The sequence below is a fragment of the Ammodytes marinus genome, assembly GCF_949987685.1.
Source record: "Ammodytes marinus genome assembly, chromosome: 6".
Lineage (NCBI taxonomy): Eukaryota > Metazoa > Chordata > Actinopteri > Uranoscopiformes > Ammodytidae > Ammodytes > Ammodytes marinus.
Window position 1 is genome coordinate 23,198,125 of NC_137235.1, and position 19,931 is coordinate 23,218,055.

Sequence of the window (19,931 nt, forward strand, 5' to 3'; positions counted from 1 at the left end):
CCCCTCTCTCTCTCTCTCTCTCTCTCTCTCTCTCTCTCTCTCTCTCTCTCTTTTTCCTCTCCTCTCCTATTCTCTCCTCTCCTCTCCTCTCCTCTCCTCTCTCTCCTCTCCTCTCTCTCCTCTCCTCTCTCCCTCTCTGTGGGTACTTCAGGGACCTACTCCACATCCAACCCCTCAATGTCTAACCTTGGTTCACGAGATCCCCAGCACTTTTAACGAAATGGGGTCCAATCATCTTGAACTCAAATTAGAATCTATTTTTTGATTCTCCGAGGTGTTAGGTTCATTAAAAAAGCGAGATTGGCAGCACAATAAAGAGGGTCAAGCAACTTAATCGTTCGGCTGCTGCCTGCCTGTCTGCCTGTCTGCCTGTCTGCCTGCAAGCTGCACATGTCAGTCCTTATCGAAGTAGTCTGTGTGCTCTCTTTCTTTCTTTCTTTCTCTCTTTCTTTTCTATACACATTACAACCTGACCTTATTCCTGTAGATACATCTGCACATTGTGGGACAGCAATGCAAAGTAGTTGTCCTTTTCCTCTCCTTACACAGTTGTTTACCAGCTCCAACAAAATCACTACCTCTCACTGAACTATGTCTAACAATCCATCTTTTTTTTTTCTTCTTCTTCTCTCCCTCCTGCCCTGTCCAGCTGAGCCTCTGTCAGGTGTTTTAGCAGCAGAAGAAGACTCTCAGGACTGTCCCCAGGCTGGGGGCTGGCTCACGGCGAGCCCCTCAAAGGGGACCAGGACCTGCTGACCTGCGGGCAGTGCCACTCTCGCTTCCCGTTGGCGGACATCCTGCTGTTCATTGAACACAAGCGGAGGCAGTGCCACGGAGGCCTGTGTACGGACAAACCCCTGGACAGGCCTCCGTCCTCCCCGCTGGACTCCCCACTCTCCACCTCCTCCCCACACTCGCGCAGCCACCATCAGCACCCCCGCAGCAGGGTGTACCGGCCTGTGGAGGTGGCAGTCCAGGTGTCACCGCGGGACCAGGATTGTTTAACTGCACCCTTGCAAGGAATAATCCCCAAGCAGGAGCATATCACAGGTAAACACAAAGAGGGAGCTTAAAGATGGCTGACACGCAACAGTAAACAAATGAACAAGAAGGTGTTGGAAGGGAGAGTTCTTTAAGGTCTTAACGGTTGTGGAGTGTGTGAACATTGTCCGAAAGGTTCACACAGAGTTTACTTTTTTTTTTAAAAAGGGGAACAAAATGCTTTCTCAGGTTTTCTGGCTTTGGCTTCAGGTGGTATGGGGATGAATCCAATCTACATAATCCGAGTGTGAAATATGTGTCCGCTGTATTTATGGAGCTGTGAATCTCCTCTCAGCACAGAGCGAGCCGCGAACCCCACATGAAGAACCAGGCCGCACTGAAAAGCCATTGTGAGGAACGGAAACGTTTACAGGGAGTGAAAAAAAAGACACACACACACAGATAGACAGACAAAGAGACAGATTATGAAAAGCGAGTGAGAAATAAAGAGAGAAAGAGAGAGAGAGAGAGAGAGGGGAAAAAAAGATGGATTTCTCTTGGTGTGTTGCTGCATCACAGATGTGCTCGGATCCTGTGGCCTCGGCATTCTCTCTCATGTGGTGGCGAGAGATGTATCTTTCTCCCTCCCTGACGTATTACGCTGCCATATCTCTCCTTGCCTCAAATATGTGCCTGCGAAGGCTCACTCTCAAGCTAAAATTAAGAGATAGAAAAAAGAACGTAATTATGCAGAACTGTCAAGGAAGATGCGTTTATTTGAGGAACTGTGCAGCCACTAATTGTCTAGTGTTTTGCTTGATTTGAGCAATTAAGGACTTCTTGAGGCGGCTGGTTTGTTGTTTGTCCATCGGCGCTAAATGAGGCTGTAGTGAAAACACGAGTTGCTGTGCAAACAAGCGTGGGTCCCTCATGACTGGTTTTACAGAGTGGGCTTTGATTTTGACTGGCCCATTTCAATGTTTATTAATTTCCTTTAACAGATGAAATCGTGGTCCAGATCTGGCTGATTGTTTGCACAGTTGGGATTCAATTTAAAGCCAATTCAGGCTAAATGTACTCAATAATGTGCTCTACTGTACTGTATTAGTCAGAACTGCTGCGTTGCAGTTAGCATTGTAAATGGACTACTGTTATGTAGTTAGCCCACTGTCACACAGAATGACCACTGTTCATTAGTGTGCTGTTTGCTGAACATCTGCCCTGTGTGTGTGAACACACACCCAAAAGGACATTGTGCACATACATCCTCACAAACACACACACACACACACACACACACACACACACACACACACACACACACACACACACACACACACACACACACACACACACACACACACACACACACACACACACACACAGCCAACATGCCTCTTGGCCCTGTCAGATGTTCGAACATTCTTTTCTTTGCGCATTTGGATCATCATGCAGTGCAGTTCACATGATATCATAAGGTCACTAGCATTGTGAGCAGAGCTTTATTTATAGGCCTCATGTCTCTTGGCACTGTGTAACATTCAGGCTTTGCTCTGTGTTGTAATGAATGGATTAATGTGGTTGTGTGTGGGATGAGGTCGTGTGCTGTTGTCACACCTCATCGCAGTGTGTTATTACCCTATTATAACATTTTAATTCTGTAGAACATCTAAGAAAGGGAATGAAAACAGGAATGTGTGAGGTCTAGATTACAGATTAAAGATAAGGATAAACCCACAACATTTTTTTGGGGGAAAAAAACCCAGCCACGATGCAGCCATTGCACAGAATAGACCACACATCAGTCACATATGCATAAAAGCGAGCATCGCACCGCCTCTGTTTTCTGTGTGTAAGATTGATGGATCCAGAGTGGCAGTGCCAGCGCACCAACCCATAGCCCATATGCTAGCTGCCATGTTCTTTGACCCCCGCTCAGTTAAAGGCTGACACTGAAGAGGAGGGAGGGATCTCAATACATACTGTCCCCCCTACACACTCTTTACCTTTGCCACACTGGCTTTAATGTCCAGTCCATTCCAGGGGAGTGTATTAAAGGCTATGTTAAAGCACTGCATGCACTCAAATGAATGTGAGCCCCTCCACTCCACACACCCTGCTTCTGAAATGTCATTTGACGCAGATGGATTTCTCTACAGACCGCAGCCCATGCAGGACAAAAACTGTCTCGGGTCAGGCGAGTGGACTAGGATTGTTGTAGTTGTAGGTGGTGGGGGAGTGTGGGGGGGAGGGCTATGTGGGCATTTGTCTCTGATACAGCCAGGGCCGGAGATATAGCTGTGTATTTCTATGTCTCTGTCTTTTTTGGACAGCTGACGCCGTCTGGGAGTCTCACGGCTGCAGCTGGGGCCGGGCTCTGCTAGTCTGGGTCTGTGGGCCGTTAGAGAGAGGGCAGGAGCAGCCTGCGTGCCATCATTTGCATGATAAACAATTTAAGATATGCATAGGGACACCGGAGCTTGTCTCCAGATTATGGATGGCCCAGAAAAAAAGAAACGAGAGCAGATTGACCGTTTCTCACACAAACTAACGCCACTGCTGTGTATAGTGTAAAAACTGGATTAATTTTTAACATGATATAATGAGGCATGCTGGTGAAGTGGATTCATATTTTTATTAATTTACATTCACTTTAATTGTTTATGATGTTAGTTATCAGTGCAATGCATTATCGTCTGGTACTCCTGCATTGAGTAATTGGAGCAACACGCTTCTCATTGTTTTGATTTAGTATGCATAACGGCACTGCTCTATATAAGCTTCATCATGTCCTATATAGCATAATTAGTATTTTTACAAATTGTTTGTCACATTTTATGAGTGTGGTAGCACATTTTTTATTTTTTATTTTTTTACTCAAATAGCTACATTAGTGTGGCCTGTAATTATTCACCCTGCAGCATTTGCACCTCACGCATTCTCACCCGTGTAGCCATGTGTGTTAATGAGGCCATTGTAGCCGCTCAAAACCCACCACCATCTCACACTTATGCCTCTTTCCAGCGCACTGCCCCTATTGTAATCCTGGAGTCTGAATCGATACTGAGTTAATTATGGCGGCCACCTTTTTCCCCTGTTTTCCTCCGTGAGGGGGAAGACATTCTAACAACCGAGCGCTTTTTCTTGTAACACCTCTCTGTGGCTGCTGCAGTGTGTCTTCCCGCAGCAGCTTGCCTGTCCTGTTTGTCCCTGTGTGTAGTACAGACAAAGGTATTTAGCAGGCTCTGTATTGGCACGGTGCCACCTTTCTCCAAACCACCAGCCTGCCCCCACACCCCTCTCATAAGCACACATATACACACTGGGTATCTGTTAGGCAGAACTGGGGGGGGGGGGGGGGGCTGGGCAGTGAGAGAGAGTGTGTGTGTGTGTGTGAGTGTGTGTGTGTGGGTGTGGGTGTGTGTGTGTGTGTGTGTGTGTGTGTGTGTGTGTGTGTGTGTGTGTGTGTGTCTGTGAGGTGGGGGTGAGCGGTTCCTTAGTGGCGATATCTCTTTCCTGTGGCCAGTGTGAATGCGTGCATGCAGGCCACTTTGCAAGTTCACATGCGGTGCGCGCCTTTGTTTCGGTGATCACTTTAATTGATAGTGAAAAGGCAGAGATGCATGCTATTCTAATTACTGGACACCGGCGAATATTTTTCGCCATAAGAACTCTGTTGTCTGTAAAAAAAATGATTCTAATTTGATCCTACAGTGGCCCTGGGCGCCGATACAATCGGTACTATTTTTGGATATAGGCTCCACTAAGTTTTAATGAAGGTGAACAGGACTGGGTTTTTAGGACAAATATTTCATAGGGGACATTTTTTGTATTCTGAAGCCAAGCTCTAAACACCCGCAAATGTTGTTGGAGATTCGTCAGCCTTTGTTGTAGGATTGAGTGTTACCGGCCCTGGCTGCTTTCAAGTGCTGATGTCTAGTGGATGTTTACATCTAGAGTGTGGGTGCGGAATAGACTAATGTATGTGCATACGTGTGCACGTGTGCGTGTATGAATGTGGTTTTGACCACTTAAACTGTTTATAGCTTTACGTGTGTGTGGGAGAGAGAGAAAAAGTGTGTGTGTGTGTGTGTGTGTGTGTGTGTGTGTGTGTCGGGCTGTTTGTTAAAGCTTTACTACTTTGGGCTTGCAGGCTGAACATGAAAGGGTCTTTGACTTGGCAAGCCTCGCCTGAGGACACCCCTCTGTGGCCCATGCCAGGCCAGACTTGGCAAACAGCGCAGGGCCTGAGGGACGGGCTGGGCCTAAATGTGTGTGTGTGTGTGTGTGTGTGTGTGTGTGTAAGAGGGAGGTAGAGGAGGTGTATCTGTGTGTCAGAGAAATGTTTTGTGGGTTTAGGAAGCAGCCCTAACGGTGAATTGGCTGCTATGTGTGTGACTGGCAGCAGTAGTATGTGTGTGTACTTAAGAGTAGGTATGTGTGTGTGCTGTCCTCAGGGCTCCTGGCTTGGACTTCCTGTGTCTCTGTTTGTCTTCTAACAACTCCGGTACCACAGCCTCAGGCCATTCAGGTGGAGGCTAGTTCTCAAGTATGCATACACACACAAACATTCACACACACACACACACACACACACACACACACACACACACACACACACACACACACACACACACACACACACACACACACACACACACACACACACACACACACAAATGCGTTCACCCACCCCTTACCCAGCCACAAATGTACACAGACACACACCTGTTTTAACTACACAACAATGCACTCCACCCCCTTTACATGCGCCTACAGACACACACACACACACACACACACACACACACACACACACACACACACACACACACACACACACACACACACACACACACACACACACACACACACACACACACACACACACACAGTACAGTACAGTGTTTGCCCCCTCCTGTGAAGCAGAGGCCCCATGATGTGCAATCATGTTGATGAGATCTGTCAGAAACATATGATACTTATTTCAACCACCCAACCCTCCGTTTTCCCTCTCTCTTTCCTTTTTGTGTCTCTCTCTCTGTTTCTCTCCCTCTCTCTTTCCTTTTTGTGTCTCTCTCTCTGTTTCTCTCCCTCTCTCTCTCCCTGCATCGCTCCAGTAGTTGGTCTCGAGGGACTGGAAACTCTACATTTTGGCTACATTAGTGTGTCTGCACCTCTTAAAGGCTTCCAACATCCACTCTAGGGCTCATTCTTCGTCTCGCAGATTTGGCACAAACACACACAGACACACACAGACACACACACACAGACACACACACACAGACACACACAGACGCACACAGACACACACACAAAAATGCACACAAACATTCCCCGCTTCTTTCTATCCCCTCTACCTACTGTCAAACGAAGCCATACGGCAGTAACAACCTTGTTTGTCCACAGCCGCGTCACGCAGTATTGTCAGAAATAAGCGCGTCGTGCGGCTGTCCTGTCAATAGCGTGGCAGGCAGTCACATCACAGGGCCAGGGGTCAGCTGACAGCGTCAGGGCCTGTCACACCAGCCGCCGGCTTCACCACCTGCAGGTTAATGACTTTATTTTTAGACAGAACAGAAACAAAGAAAAGAAAAAGTGTCTTTGATACAGCTGCAGCTCAGGAAGTGGCAGATGAGAGCAAAACAAGGACAGCAGTGGGTATTTGAGGAAGAAGGCAGGTTAGTTTGGGGGTTAGAATGGGAATGGAGATTTTCAGGTAATTTACATATTTTTGATATTTTCTGGGAGAGGGCTCCGATGTCTCTCAACATGTTTCCCTGTTCAAGTTTTTTTTTTTACTGGGAGTTTTCCTCATTCGAGCCCTTGAAGGGCAGAGGCTGTCATATTGTGTATACGGACTGTGAAGCCCACTGCATGAGGCAAATGGCTATTTGTGATATTGGGCTATAGAAATACAAACTGATTTGATTCTCAAAACTTAACCCAGTTCCCTTAATTTAAGTCACTGACAGAAACTGATCCAGATTTGATTTATTTGTGTGGGCGTCCCATACTTTATCTCATCCCTTATCACTTCTACTATGCAGTATGTCAGCTCAACCTGCTGTGCTGTTCTTGTTGTGACTGTGGCTCTTAAAGCTGTGGAACTACAGGACCATTGCTTTGTCTTTGTCACACCCATGGTGATAAAGCTGAGGCCATGGGAGAGTAGCAGGAGGACGAGGACGTGATGTTAGTCTGAACCCGCTGATCCTGGGTCACTATCTGTCTTTCTCTGGTGTTTCTTCCTCCACTATCTGTCTCTCTGCAGGTCCCAGCACTGGGCTTGGCCTGCCTGTCTGTGTGACGCTGTGTGTGTGTATGGGTGTGTGCAAGTCTATTTGTACCTTTTGTATGTGGGTGGGTGGTCGTCTACAGCTGTGTGTCCCGCCAGCCTTATCTCAGCCCAGAGAGATACAGGACAGAGGGGGCCCCTTGTGTCTGACGGCACACTTGTGAAAACTCACAGCCCTCTGTGTGTGTGTGTGTGTGTGTGTGAACAATCTTAAGAGTGCTTCAGCATGTACATGTGCAGGCCAACCAGGTCTGCCACTGCACTTTTTTTCCATAAATGTACTCTATTAGGTAGCTGTATTCCTTGGGGGGTGTTGTGTTCAAAAGCTCATTGCCTCGTAACAGCGCAAGTTAACTGTACATTTGATCTTGAATTCAAATCCCATGTCTTTTAAAAACGATGATCAGCAGATAGGGGCCTCATTCATTTTTTAAGAGAGTGTTAATTTGGTTATTAGAATCACTTTAGGCTATATGGTGGTATTTGTGTTTCGTAGTCCGCTTTGCACAAAAGCTTGCACGCACGAGTTGGCACACCATTCCAAACGACACAAAGCGTCATCATTAATGCAAGTATGCATGCACAAACACACACACGCACACACACACACCTACACTCCATCCCCCACGCCCAACTGACCCCCAACCCTCATCGCACACAGACACACACGTAAACACACGCTCGCAAGTGCACACTCCTGTCCCAGGCACCCTTTACTTTTGCAGGCTGAATCTCACTGATAACATGCTGGCGCCCTCATTTAAATTTGAAGCGCTTCTTTAATCTTCAAAGGCCTGATTGCTTTATGAATATGCATGGACTGAGCTGACTCTCAGTTCATTACCTTGTTGTAAATTCTAATGACCATTAGAGCCCCGCGCGGTAATTGCCAATTGTTTTGCATTTTTGATTAGCCCATTACCGGAGCGCATTCTGAACAAGTCTGCCCTGCCTGCCTGCCAGGCCACTGCAAGTAGCAGAAGGAGGGAGAGAGGGAGTGCTGAGGAGGAGGAGAGAGAGAAAAAAGTGAGAGCGTGCAAAGGGAAGATGGTTTGATGGGTTGAGAGACACGGTTTAGGCGGCTTACATTTTGATGCTTGGGCTCAAAATGTTAGTTTTGTTTAGGGAGCAGATCGGGGTGAGCCAGAGGGGGAAGAAAGACGCAAGGCCAGACCTGTAGAAATGGCTGTTCCCTAAACAAGCCTAGTTTCCGCAGAGCTTGAGTGCAAGAGCGTGTACCTGGCTGCATTCGTGTCAGCATGTGTATTTTTTGACTGTGTACGCGGATGTCCGCCCGACTGTGTACAATTCGGTTGAGTTGGAGGAGGTTGGGAGTGCTGGGGAGGTTCTGGCAGTGCATCCCAATGCACGCCATGCCCGGGATGCATGAAAGATTTATGGCTCCTAGCAGAATGGCATCGCCCCGCTACAACTTGATAACATCTAATGGATAATTTAGCGCTCTAGAACAGTCAGGCCTGGACCCCCCTCTCGCCCTCCCTCTCTCTAGGTGGCTGGAGAGGACAGCAGCTGCTGGGCCGGAGAGGGACATGGGGACAAGCAGGAAAAAGAGAGGAAGAAAGGGAATGAAAGAGGCAGGAGGAGAGATGGAAACTGTGTGTGAGTGTTTGTGGGACCTTGTGAGATTGTGATGTCAACACATCGCTGGCCCACTAACTACAGTACATGCACCTCAACCTGCACAGTAGCATTTTGTGGAAATATTTCCTCATTGATGGAGTGGAAACAAAGACACTAAATAATACACAAACATAATATAGACATTGAATGCCAAATTAACTACAGACAGCACAGGAACAAAGATATTTCCAAGTAGTCCCCAAAAATGCATCTATCATGGTTAAATTGCTGAATAACCTCTGCATGGAGTCTCCCCTCATTGATATAAAGCAGGGAGAACAACTAATTATACTATTAGTTAGTTCCGACCGAGTAATTTGATTGGACGAGAGGCATTCCAATAGTGCTGATATACAGTACAACAGCTCTGGGACTTTTAACCGTTTGTGTCCCTCCGCTTTACAGGTGTTCTAATAAGTAAAAGAGCGCTATACTTTATCATGTGATATTGAACAATTAATCTCACTTCTCACCACAAATGTGATGTTTTATTGTAGGGCTGTTGTATCAGAATCCTAGTACGTGTGCATAGACACCTGGCAACAGATTATCATTTAGTCTACCTGTGGGAGAATTCACCATGCTCTTCTTCTGCTGTGTATTTCTTGTTTCCCTACTTGCTGCCGTTTCATGTTCTGGCCCCCCCCCCCCCCCCCGCCCCCCTCCACAGTAATGAGACGAAAATAATGCATGGAATACCACACCGCATGGGAAAACACCTGCCATTGAATATTTCCATATCGCAGATCTGTGCTTGAATGTCGGCTAAAAAAAAAGCTACCTAGATAATTAAACCCATAAATGTTGCAGGATCCGTGTATAAAAGGGGGTTCTCTCTCTCTCTCTCTCTCTCTCTCTCTCTCTCTCTCTCTCTCGTGCACCATTCATAATCTCCATAGTGTTTACGCACAGCTCCTGGGCCTACACTGTCAGTCTCTTATTCCCAGACTATTAAGCTGCTGACAGTTTGGTTAATCGTCCCGCAGTTTGACTTCAGGGGGGAACGGGGAGAGGGGGTCAGCGGAGTCCGTCTCCGAGGTGTGGGGAGAAAGTGGCCTATACGTTCCTCTTGGCGTGAGTTGCTCTCGCTTTAACAGGAGAAATTGGGTGGGGGGGGGGGGGCATTGGCAAAGCAGGGGAGGGGTGAGGTGGGGTGAGGGGAGGGGGGGGTAGAGGGGGTCTGTCTTTACTCTGGTCTTGGAGGGGGCCGGGAGGGGGCCGCAAACACAATGGAGAAATTGTCCGGCGGCTCGGGGAATCGGCTGGAGCAAGTTTAGCCGCATAGTCAGGGTTAGCGGCCTCGCGTGCTGTTCTATGTCCAGCCTGTCCTGCCTGTGTACGTTCACACTCAAAACCAAACACACACACACACACACATACACATGCTCCTGTTAGATAGGTAGGAGAGAGCACACACACACACACACACACACACACACACACACACACACACACAAACACACATAAAGATTGAGAGACGTAGCAGCAGAAGCAGCAGCAGCAGCAAAGCCCGCTATGGCCAAAAGAGTCTCGGGCAGACAGCATGATAGATGGCTTTGTTAAAGGGTCCCAGGGTGTCCCCTGAACTTGAAGCACTCTGTTTATCTTGAATAGGAGAAGCACAGTGTTGGGGGGGTGGGGGGCAGTGAGGAGGAGGAGGAGAAAGGGAATGATATAGCTTTCAGAGGAAGGGAGAGAAAGGGAGTGGAGGAGGAGGAGGAGGGAGAGGGGAGAGTGAGGGCCTGGCTGTATCTGGGCAGGCCCTGGCTGGGGGTTGGGGAGGTTAAGGGGGGGTCGCGAGCAGGCACAGAGAGAGGGTGGGGGGGATGGGGCAGCTTTCCTCGTAGCTGTCCATTAACAGATGAACTTGGCAATGGTCCAGGCCTCAAAGGTCTTGGGAGACAGGCACACACGCACACACACACACACACACACACACACACACACACACACACACACACACACACACACACACACACACACACACACACACACACACACACACACACACACACACACATACGTACACATGCTAGACACACACATGGATGCACACACCCCTCGGTACCTGCTGACTGGGGATGGAATGCCACCATGGTTCGTTTATGTCCAGAGGCGAAAGAGGACACGTCTCGGCTTCACCTATGTCAAGAACCAGTTCAGACCGGTTAGCCAGCCAGCCAGCCAGCCAGCCAGCCAGCCAGCCAGCCAGCCAGGCCGAAGGAGGCAGACGGACAGGCCTTGTCGCCCTGCCCTCCTCTCCCTCTCTCTCTCTCTCTCCTCCTCTTTTTTTCTAAGCCTTTTTTCCGAGGAGGAAACAGAGAGAACCTCTAACCTGAGGGCACAGGACAATGCAGGGGGAGAGAGGGAGAGAGCAAAGTAGCGAGGGGAGCGTGGGAACAAAGTGAGAGAGGAAGAGATCCGGTCGTAAACAGGGTGGGAAGAGTAGGGTTTAAAGTGTTTGGTTGTTGTTGGTGCTCTCCTCTTGATGGGGCAACATGAGCCGAACACCGCAGCGGCTATTGTGTACTGAAAACATTACTGCAAACATGAGAGTGGTGAAAGCTGGTGGGGGAGAGAATTCGATATGGAAGATGTACATAATGGACGAGAAACCTTTTTATTTGTGTCACATGCACAAATATGCACTATTATCCATACCTCCTATGTGACGGTAATGGAAAATCGTGTCTGAGAAACGTGTTTGTGTGGCCATAAAATATGGACACAGCTCCTCTCCTAATTACGACCGGGATGCGTCCCTGGAGTTTTGAGAGCAGGCTGTTGGCCATTGCACTTCAGATGCTTCCAGCATCGCACACACACACACTCTGCCTGGAGATGGCAGATCAGACGGCTCCGTCACATCGGGAGCATCTGAGGAATGTCGAGGGAAAAGCGAGAGTTTATCGCTGCAGGATTGTCATCTTGAATAAATTGTTTTAGCGTGATTGATTTGAATGTTTACAGTTTTGGACGTGCACATGGTTACAATCTCAAGTCGATGGGGGAGAAGGGGGGTGGTGGGGGGGAGGGTGGGGGTTTGATAATGACTAAAGCAAATGTACGCTGCTGAGGTGAGAAAAGTGGTTTTGTTAAAACAGTGTGAAACTTGTGTGAAAGGTTATGTGTGAATCCATAGGATGAAGTTTATGTAAGGAAAGGGAGTGGATTAGGTTTCCCAGCTACCCTTGCAGGTGTCTTTCTCTCTCTCCCTCCCTCCCTCCCTCCCTCGCTCTCTCTATCTCCCTCTATCTCTCTACCCTCGCTCAGGGCCGTGGTGTCTTCGATTATGACAAATGGACGCTAGACAAAAGGCTTCATGTTAATGTGCGGCCACGGAGAAGTTGATTCCTCTAGTGTCGGATATCTTCACATTATTAATGTCTTTGATTCTTTGAAGTTTGGTGGTGTACATTCAGGAATGTAAGCGTGACGAATGTCTCATCATTGGTGCATTGGAATAGGGCCGGACATCGAAAGGTGTTAAATATCAAAAGTTGTCTTGGATTGCTTATAGAAATAACTGGATGTCTAATGCGACCTACATCAAATGATGTCTTGTTCCGTCATGGTTATTGTCTGTGAGCGCCTCCCACTCCCGTGTGATGTGGAATCTAAGGATGGTTGTGATACATCTTGTGTCAAATGATCGAGGGACTTTTATGTATAAATTTATCACATGCGTGCTGCAGGGCGAACATGGATAATATATGTTTGCGTGTCTCTGTGTGCGTGTGTGTTTGTGTGTGTTTATGTGTGTCTCCATGTAAATGCATGCAATCCCATTTGCATGTATTTCACACAGGCTCACATTAATTTGTTATTTATAAAGAAGGTCCTTCTTTTCATCTTCCCTCTTTATGTGCTCTCTTCTCACAGCCTTCCAGCTCTTGCTCTATTTCTCAGAAACACGTTTTCCTTTTCCAAAAGTCTTGCGTTTGCTACTTTGGAGCCCACGCCAACTAAATATCTCGCTTGTGATTGTGTGAATGTGTGTGTGTGTGTCTGTGTATGTGCGTGTGATTATTGCTGTTTTTATAATGCCCCCCTGCAAATTTGCATATGTATATGTGCAGATTGTATGAGAAGAGCTCTCACACTTAGAGCAGTTGGATGGGGAGGGCGACGGGGGCCGTTGCAAGGGTTGTGTGTATGGTTCACGTGTGTGTGTGTGTGTGTGTATGTGTGTGTAGAAGGGGGGTCGTGTTAGCGCTTTCACCCCCCCAGACAAAGCCGGCCACTACTCCCAGATGGTAGTCTGCTCTCTTCGGCCATGTGTCTGGTGTGTGTGTGTGTGTGTGTGTGTGTGTGTGTGTGTGTGTGTGTGTGTGTGTGTGTGCGTGTGTGTGTGTGTGTGTGTGTGTGTGTGTGTGTGTGTGTGTGTGTGTGTGTGTGCCGGGAGACAGACTGATACAAAGAAGGAGAGAGTGGACGAGGAATTTGCAAGCAACACTGTGTGTGTGTGTGAGATGCAGACAGTGGATGCTGATGAAGGGGGGCGCTGTGTGGGTGTGTGTGTGCACGCACATGGGCATGCATGTGAAGAGTGAGAGACTTCATGGACTCAGCTACATGTAGCATCCCGCTAATGGCTTTTGCATGATATGACTACAAGCGAGCATGTGTGGTCTGCCATGTTGCGTGTGCCCTGTTCAAAATATATTCGAATGCATTAAGATGGACAAAGATAGAGAAAGACAGAAGAAGAGACGGTATGCTTTGAGAGATGGACAAACAAACAGGGACAAGGGGGAAGGGAGGGAGATAGAGGAAGAACAGAGGTGAGGACTGGTGAGCCTTTGTCTCAGTGGTGATGACCTAGAGATGCCCATGGACGTCTGGCTATTGGGGTCAGCATTAAAGACCAGGCGTCAGGATTATGTTTACTTCAACTGTCTGCTGGACAATCACACAATGAAGGAGATAGTTGCCGTTTATTCTAGTAGAGCTTAGATCCAGCCCACCCCTAACCGATACGATCCCTCAATGGCCATCCCATCCAATGAACTGTGTTTATGGGCATGATTAAACCCAGCAATGTTTAATACGCTGGCTGTTATAATGAAAGGTTTAAACTACAGAAGCACTTTTCTGACCTGTCATGGCATGGTTAACAGTCTAGCATACAACATTATACTTTTGTCTTTGACAATTAATTCATTTGCACAGTTCACTTATAAGTGTCTTTCATATGTCAGGTGTAAAGTCTTACGCTTGGGAAAATACTGGTAGCTTTAGGAGTTTAAGGGCCTCTATATTCAATATGAAATCCCACCTAAGGCTCCTGTCTAAATCCATGGTGTCTCCCCTAGGGCCGAGTATTAAAACAGGCCTGCGGTCCTGTTAAGAAGAGGCTATCTATCGCTTGGACAGACTCCAGCCTCTTCTGACCTTGCTGTTTGTTTTTCTTGTATCCCCAGACACAAACACGGCTCACCGCATTCGCACGCACGCACGCACACACACACACACGCACGCACGCACGCACGCACACACACACACACACACACACACAGGAAGTGATCCTCTCTGATGTCTTTCTCTTGCATCTGGCTCCTCTGTGAACACTGGGCAGATGTATCGGGTCTAAAAAAAATGAGGGTGCGTGCAGCGTGCCTGAGTACAAAGTCGAGTGAACCCAAATGGGGTGTGAATTTTTCGGTGTGCATTTCTTCACCCAAACCTCCCTCCCTCCCTCCTCGGCGCTTCTCCTCTCTCACACTGGTCAGACTGGTTCTCTGGTGCTTTCATTAAAACCAAAGCACTTCTCCTTTTATTCTTGACCAGGTAGTATTTGGTTATCAGACCAAAGAAAGCAGACTCCCATAAGACAAGCCTTTACCCCGTAGTTCAAAGTGCCAAGATAACCATTCTGTATATATACCTTTATTGAGGCGAGCTCTTCCCTGCCAGCGAGCGGTCTGGCAGGGAATGCTTTCCATGCTGGACATGCCCCGTCCTCCCCAGGCTCTGGTACTGCTGTCCTCTGCCAAGTTGCGGGGCCAGATTGCCTGTAATAGGCCAGCCATTTCCCTCTCATCATCTGTCAGCACTCTGGATCCAACTGCAGGGTCCAAAGAGGACTACCACTCTCCAATTAAAAAGGTTAATTTGCCCATCTCCCATCTCCCCCACTACAGCTTGGTATGTCTTCATTAGCCCTCATTTGCGCCTCTGTGTTGCTTTTTCTTTTGAACCTTTCTGTCTCTTTTCCTTTTTTCCCCGTTTGTTGCCCTTTGTAAACACTAGCTTTATATGGAAAAGGTAAGGGGTGAGCGACTATTAGCATATTTGTATCTGAGCCAGCAGGTTTTTTTTATTAAATGCTCTCAAAGTGCTCTTTTTACAGCCCCCTCTGAGCATTGCAAGTTAAAATCAGCTCAATTTCTGATTAAACTGACCTGTCTCGGTAGAGGAGGCAAGAGATTAGACAAATAGTTTGACATTCTGGAAAATATACTTTTCCTCTGTTTGTCCTAAACCTAAAAATATGAGGTAATTCAATGCGCCCTGCTATGAAATAGTGCAGCGCATTAACCTTGTTAAACAAACGTGATGCAACCTGTAAATCAGTGAGTTTTGAAAATGCTATTTGTTGCATTTTGTTACTTTTGAGTCAGGCTAAATGTTTCTTCTGTTTCCAGTGTTTATGCTAAACAAAGCTAACTAACCTTCTTATACCAAATGTAGCAAAATGCGTTTTTTCTTTAAAGCTATTCGGCGTCATTCAATCGCTCTAAGCCACATGGTCACTGGTGCTTATATAACAAGAGGTGTAGCACTGATGATACATAGCACATTACCACCAAGAGCTCAGCATGCCCCCCAAGTAGCAACAGATGCATTCCCCAATACAATATTTAGAAGATTTGTGTTCATTATACAGTGAAGAGAAAAAGCTGTCTGTCTAACGGGGCTGAAGGAGAAAGGAGGTTGACGACTGCTTCCATTTATGTGTCGGCCATACGTACGTCAGTGTCATTATCCTCCCACACTGGTGTCAGATTCTAAGTCAAACCTGAGAGGATGAGCAGTACGCAAAGAGTCTCTAGCTTATACTTTAGGTCATTCGTGATTTGCCCTGTTCAGACTGAGGTTTGGACAGACACATCCCCGTATCTTTATCTCTGTTTTGGCCTGTTTCCCCCTGGCTCCTCTCAACCCCTCCATCCCCTGATGCTCCTCACTCCTGCCATCTTAATATCTTAGGGGTCAAAGGAAAGGGGCCCCTCGCATCTCCTTCTTCTTCTTCTTGCCTAAAGCTACAGCAGTGGCATCACACAGAAAAATAGCCCCCCCCCCCCCCGTCCACCCCCACCTACCTCCCCCTCAGTTTATCACAATGAAATGTATGTGGACGTATGTGGACATGTTTCTCTGTGAATCCTAAAGCCCAGGAAGGAAGCCTAACGGCTGCCTGTCTGCCTGTGCTGCTGCTGCTTTGTGTCAGTTACCACTGCTGTCAAAGCTCCATCCCCGTGTCAGGCTAACGCGGCCAGCAAAAAAAATGTAGCGGGGCTTTTTTTTCTTTCTTTTTTGTCTTCACTTTTGGATATCTGGGTCTTTTCGGAGCAGCGTATCGAGTCAGCAGTTGAGATATAGCATTTGCTTTTAAAAGGATACATGCTGGCATTTCCGCTCTTTGGCTTGGCTTGTTTTAATTATAACTTAGATCCTATTAGACTCCGGGCCATTTCATAGGACTTACGTTTGTGTCAAAAGTCATTTGGCAAGCCTTCGTCTAGAGAAATTGTAATTTTTTTTCTTACAAAGCACATTTGAACATGATGCAGTAAAACCCAATTTATTGTCCAGTGTATATGGAGAGCAAATGAATGATTTTGTATTAAGCATACATTTTAAATTAAAAAAAGAAACTGATAAAGATTAGCATAAAATATATAGGCTCAGTCATACAGTTGGTTTACCTTCATAAATCAGTTGTAGCAGCTGCGTTGTCTGCTGCTGCTGTTAGGCATAGTGCCATACTAAATTAAATTGGGGGTCACTCTTGGTAGTTTTAGCGATTAACATAAGCTAATGACTTGGAAGGATGAACAGGAGGTAGAGATAAAGAGGGAGAGAAGGAGGGATGAAGGGGGGACACTGTCTGGCTGCCTAACCCCGCCATTAAGGGCCTGCCCTATAGCTGGACTTGGAGAGCGGGGCCAGTTTCCCATGCACCGGTGGCACAGGCGAGCCCTCTTTGGTTACACAAAATGTCGGCCTGTATGGCCACGCAGAGAGATATTATTAGCGTTATTTGCCTCAGATATCCGAGAGCATGGGTGCTTTTAGGCTCCCCTTTGTTTTGAATGGCTGACAAGACACTTGAGTTTCTTGCGGCAGATTAAATGAAATTTTAGCAGCTTTTTCTTGGGGCCAGGCCATAAAAACCACACAAAGGAAGCAGCTGCCACTAATGTAATCTAGAATGGGGTGCTGCAGTGTAAAGCTGTCCACCGCTCTTTTGTTTTTTCCCGTTCTTCTACCTCTCCGCAGCTTTTTACGCCATTCTTGACACCCTTCAACTACACCCCTTTCCTCTTCAGATAAAAACAAAAAAAAACATCCTTGTTCTCTCACTGGTGCTTAATTCCTCTTTTCATCAGCTATAACCCCACTGTGTACAGCAAAGGTGATGAAACCGGACGAGAGCAATAAAGGCTGTGTGTTTTAAGAGCAAACAAAACTTATTTTTTTAATGTCTTTATATGTCTGTACGGCCGTGTCAAAGGTACACCAGATAGCCTTTGGAGCTCTCTCCAAAGCCCCCTCCTCCTCCCCCTCCTCCTGGGAAGGTCTGTGGGCCAACACCATATCAGCTGGTCATGTATGGAATGAGCGTATAGGATCTTTACAGTTTGACCTTGCGCAAAGTTCATTTCTCGGTATGCAACACATGCGGTCCGCTGGGGTCGACGGCCCCCGCAACCCCTGTGTCCGTCAGGGGGTTGTCAGCCCCACTCAAAATGACAGGGGTGGATCTTGAGAACCTGTGTTCACGTTGGCAGGGAGTGGACATTCCTGTCAGGGCTGTCATTGTATAAGTGATACGGGAGAGGGAAAGAAAAAGAGGAAAAGGTGAGAGAGAGAGAGAGAGACAGAGAGAGAGAGAGAGAGAGAGAAAGGGAAAAGTACAGGGGAGCACAATCATTTTACCAATAAGAAAAGACATTTGTTAATCACATAATTTGGAGTTGACATTTTGCACCGGCGTGGCAACGTTTGAGCACGTTGGTGATGCGTTTATATTGAGACTCCTAATGTTGCCCACTGTTAATGAAGTTTTATAGTCTGTTAGCCAAGCAATGGCACAAACATCTGGCCCATAAATCTCTGCTGCAGAGTGTATAGGCCTGAGAAACCAGCTCTATACCCATCCCCTGATCAGCCATTAATCCAAACACACCGACTTATTTATGTTCGCCTGGTTAACTGGTATAGCTTTCAAGGAGTGTAGGCATTGGAAAATAGTGCTGTACTGTTTCAACACATTGCCTGTAGCAGAGTTCGGACCACTTTTGTGTGGCTACATAATAGTGAGGGAGCACAAACGTGTGTGCAATCGCATCCTGCCGCTGTATAAGCCGTATGTGAGTGTGTGAGTGAGAAAGAGAGAAGGTGTAGGCTATGTCTTGCCACTGCCTGTTGTGGAATTTGTGAGTTCATGGACCTTTCCTGTGCAAAAAAACGAAGACTTGACTCTGCCATTCATCGAGTCGGCAAGCCAGTCAGCCGGTCAGTCAATCAGTCTGTCAGTCAGTCTTTTACGTATGTGTGTGTTCTGTTCTGCAGCTGTCTGTGAATAAATCCTTTTGTCACCGAAGGCACATACTGTATCCTCCTTAACCGACGCTTTCCGACGTATAAAAGCTGCTCATTTCAGCATATTTCTAAGACATGTATTAACTATGTCTAGAGGGAGGAATGTATTGTTGGCTTTTCCTTCTCCTTTTTTTTTTGCTGATGATCCCTTGAGTGTTCCTGATCCACTGGAGAAGTTTGTACCTGTTGCTGCTGCCGTCATCCTTCTTCGTCTTTATCTCTCCGTCTGTTATTAGCTCCTTCTGCCTTATTATATTCCCTCGCTTTCCTTTGCCTTCTTATAAAGAGTCCTCTTTAAAACAAGATCATTTGTTGTGGTGCAGCACATATGCATGCATGCATACAACACACACATGCACACTTGCTCAATTACACACCAACACCACACGTGTTTACTCAAACCTGATGACCCAATAGAAATAGCTCTTGCCCCCCTCCCCACCCCCTCTTTTGCCACCGTCCATTGCTGTGCTTCTGCTCCCCCTCCCTCCCTTCCTCCCTCCCTCCCTCCCCAGGGTAGGTCGCTATAGCCCCCCTTATAAACATAGTGATCTATAGGAGCCCTAGACCCAGACAGATTTTTGGCATGGCTGTGCAGGTAGCATTCCAGCACGGTTTGAGATCTTAGGGCCCTAGCCTTGTTAAAAGCCTGATTTATGCTCTACAGCTGGGCACAAAAGGAACCTACAGGTTGGCTACCTTAATTAATATCACGCTCGCTACTGCTTGGGCCTATGCATGTTCCCTGACACACCTCCGGGGATAATAAGCGGAAAGGTCCACATGCTGTATTTTTAACAGGCCAGTGACGGTGTGGGAGCGCACAGGATGTAACTGAAAAAGACACGAATAGCCGCGTTGAACAGGAGTCTCAAACGCATCAGTGATGTAACTGCAGGTTTCGCAGTCTGATGGGAGACAGATGAATCAGGCCCTGGGTGTTAGTTTTCTGTGCCGCACTTGATCCTATCAGCCACCATTTTGTCGGCCTCTCTTGCGTTGCTATAGTGGCCGATCAGACCACATGTCTTCAATTAGTAGGCAGGAATCCGGTACGGCAAGCCTCAGAGATGAAGAATCGTGTGGAGCGTGGCCTGCCATTGCCAAGCATATGGCCCATCCATCTTACCGACTCTTATCCATGATAAACGTTACATGTAGGCTAGGTATTAACTGGCCG

The 19,931-nt window shown here is 47.2% G+C and overlaps 1 protein-coding gene across 1 annotated transcript in view; it reads left to right on the top strand.

Moving 5' to 3' along the window:
• Positions 1–19,931, top strand: part of LOC307252018 (B-cell lymphoma/leukemia 11A-like) — a 35,526-nt gene that overhangs the window by 2,724 nt on the left and 12,871 nt on the right. The window contains 2 exon segments of the mRNA XM_080029547.1: positions 650–712; positions 715–1,050. Coding sequence (XP_079885673.1) covers positions 650–712; positions 715–1,050 — 399 coding nt within the window.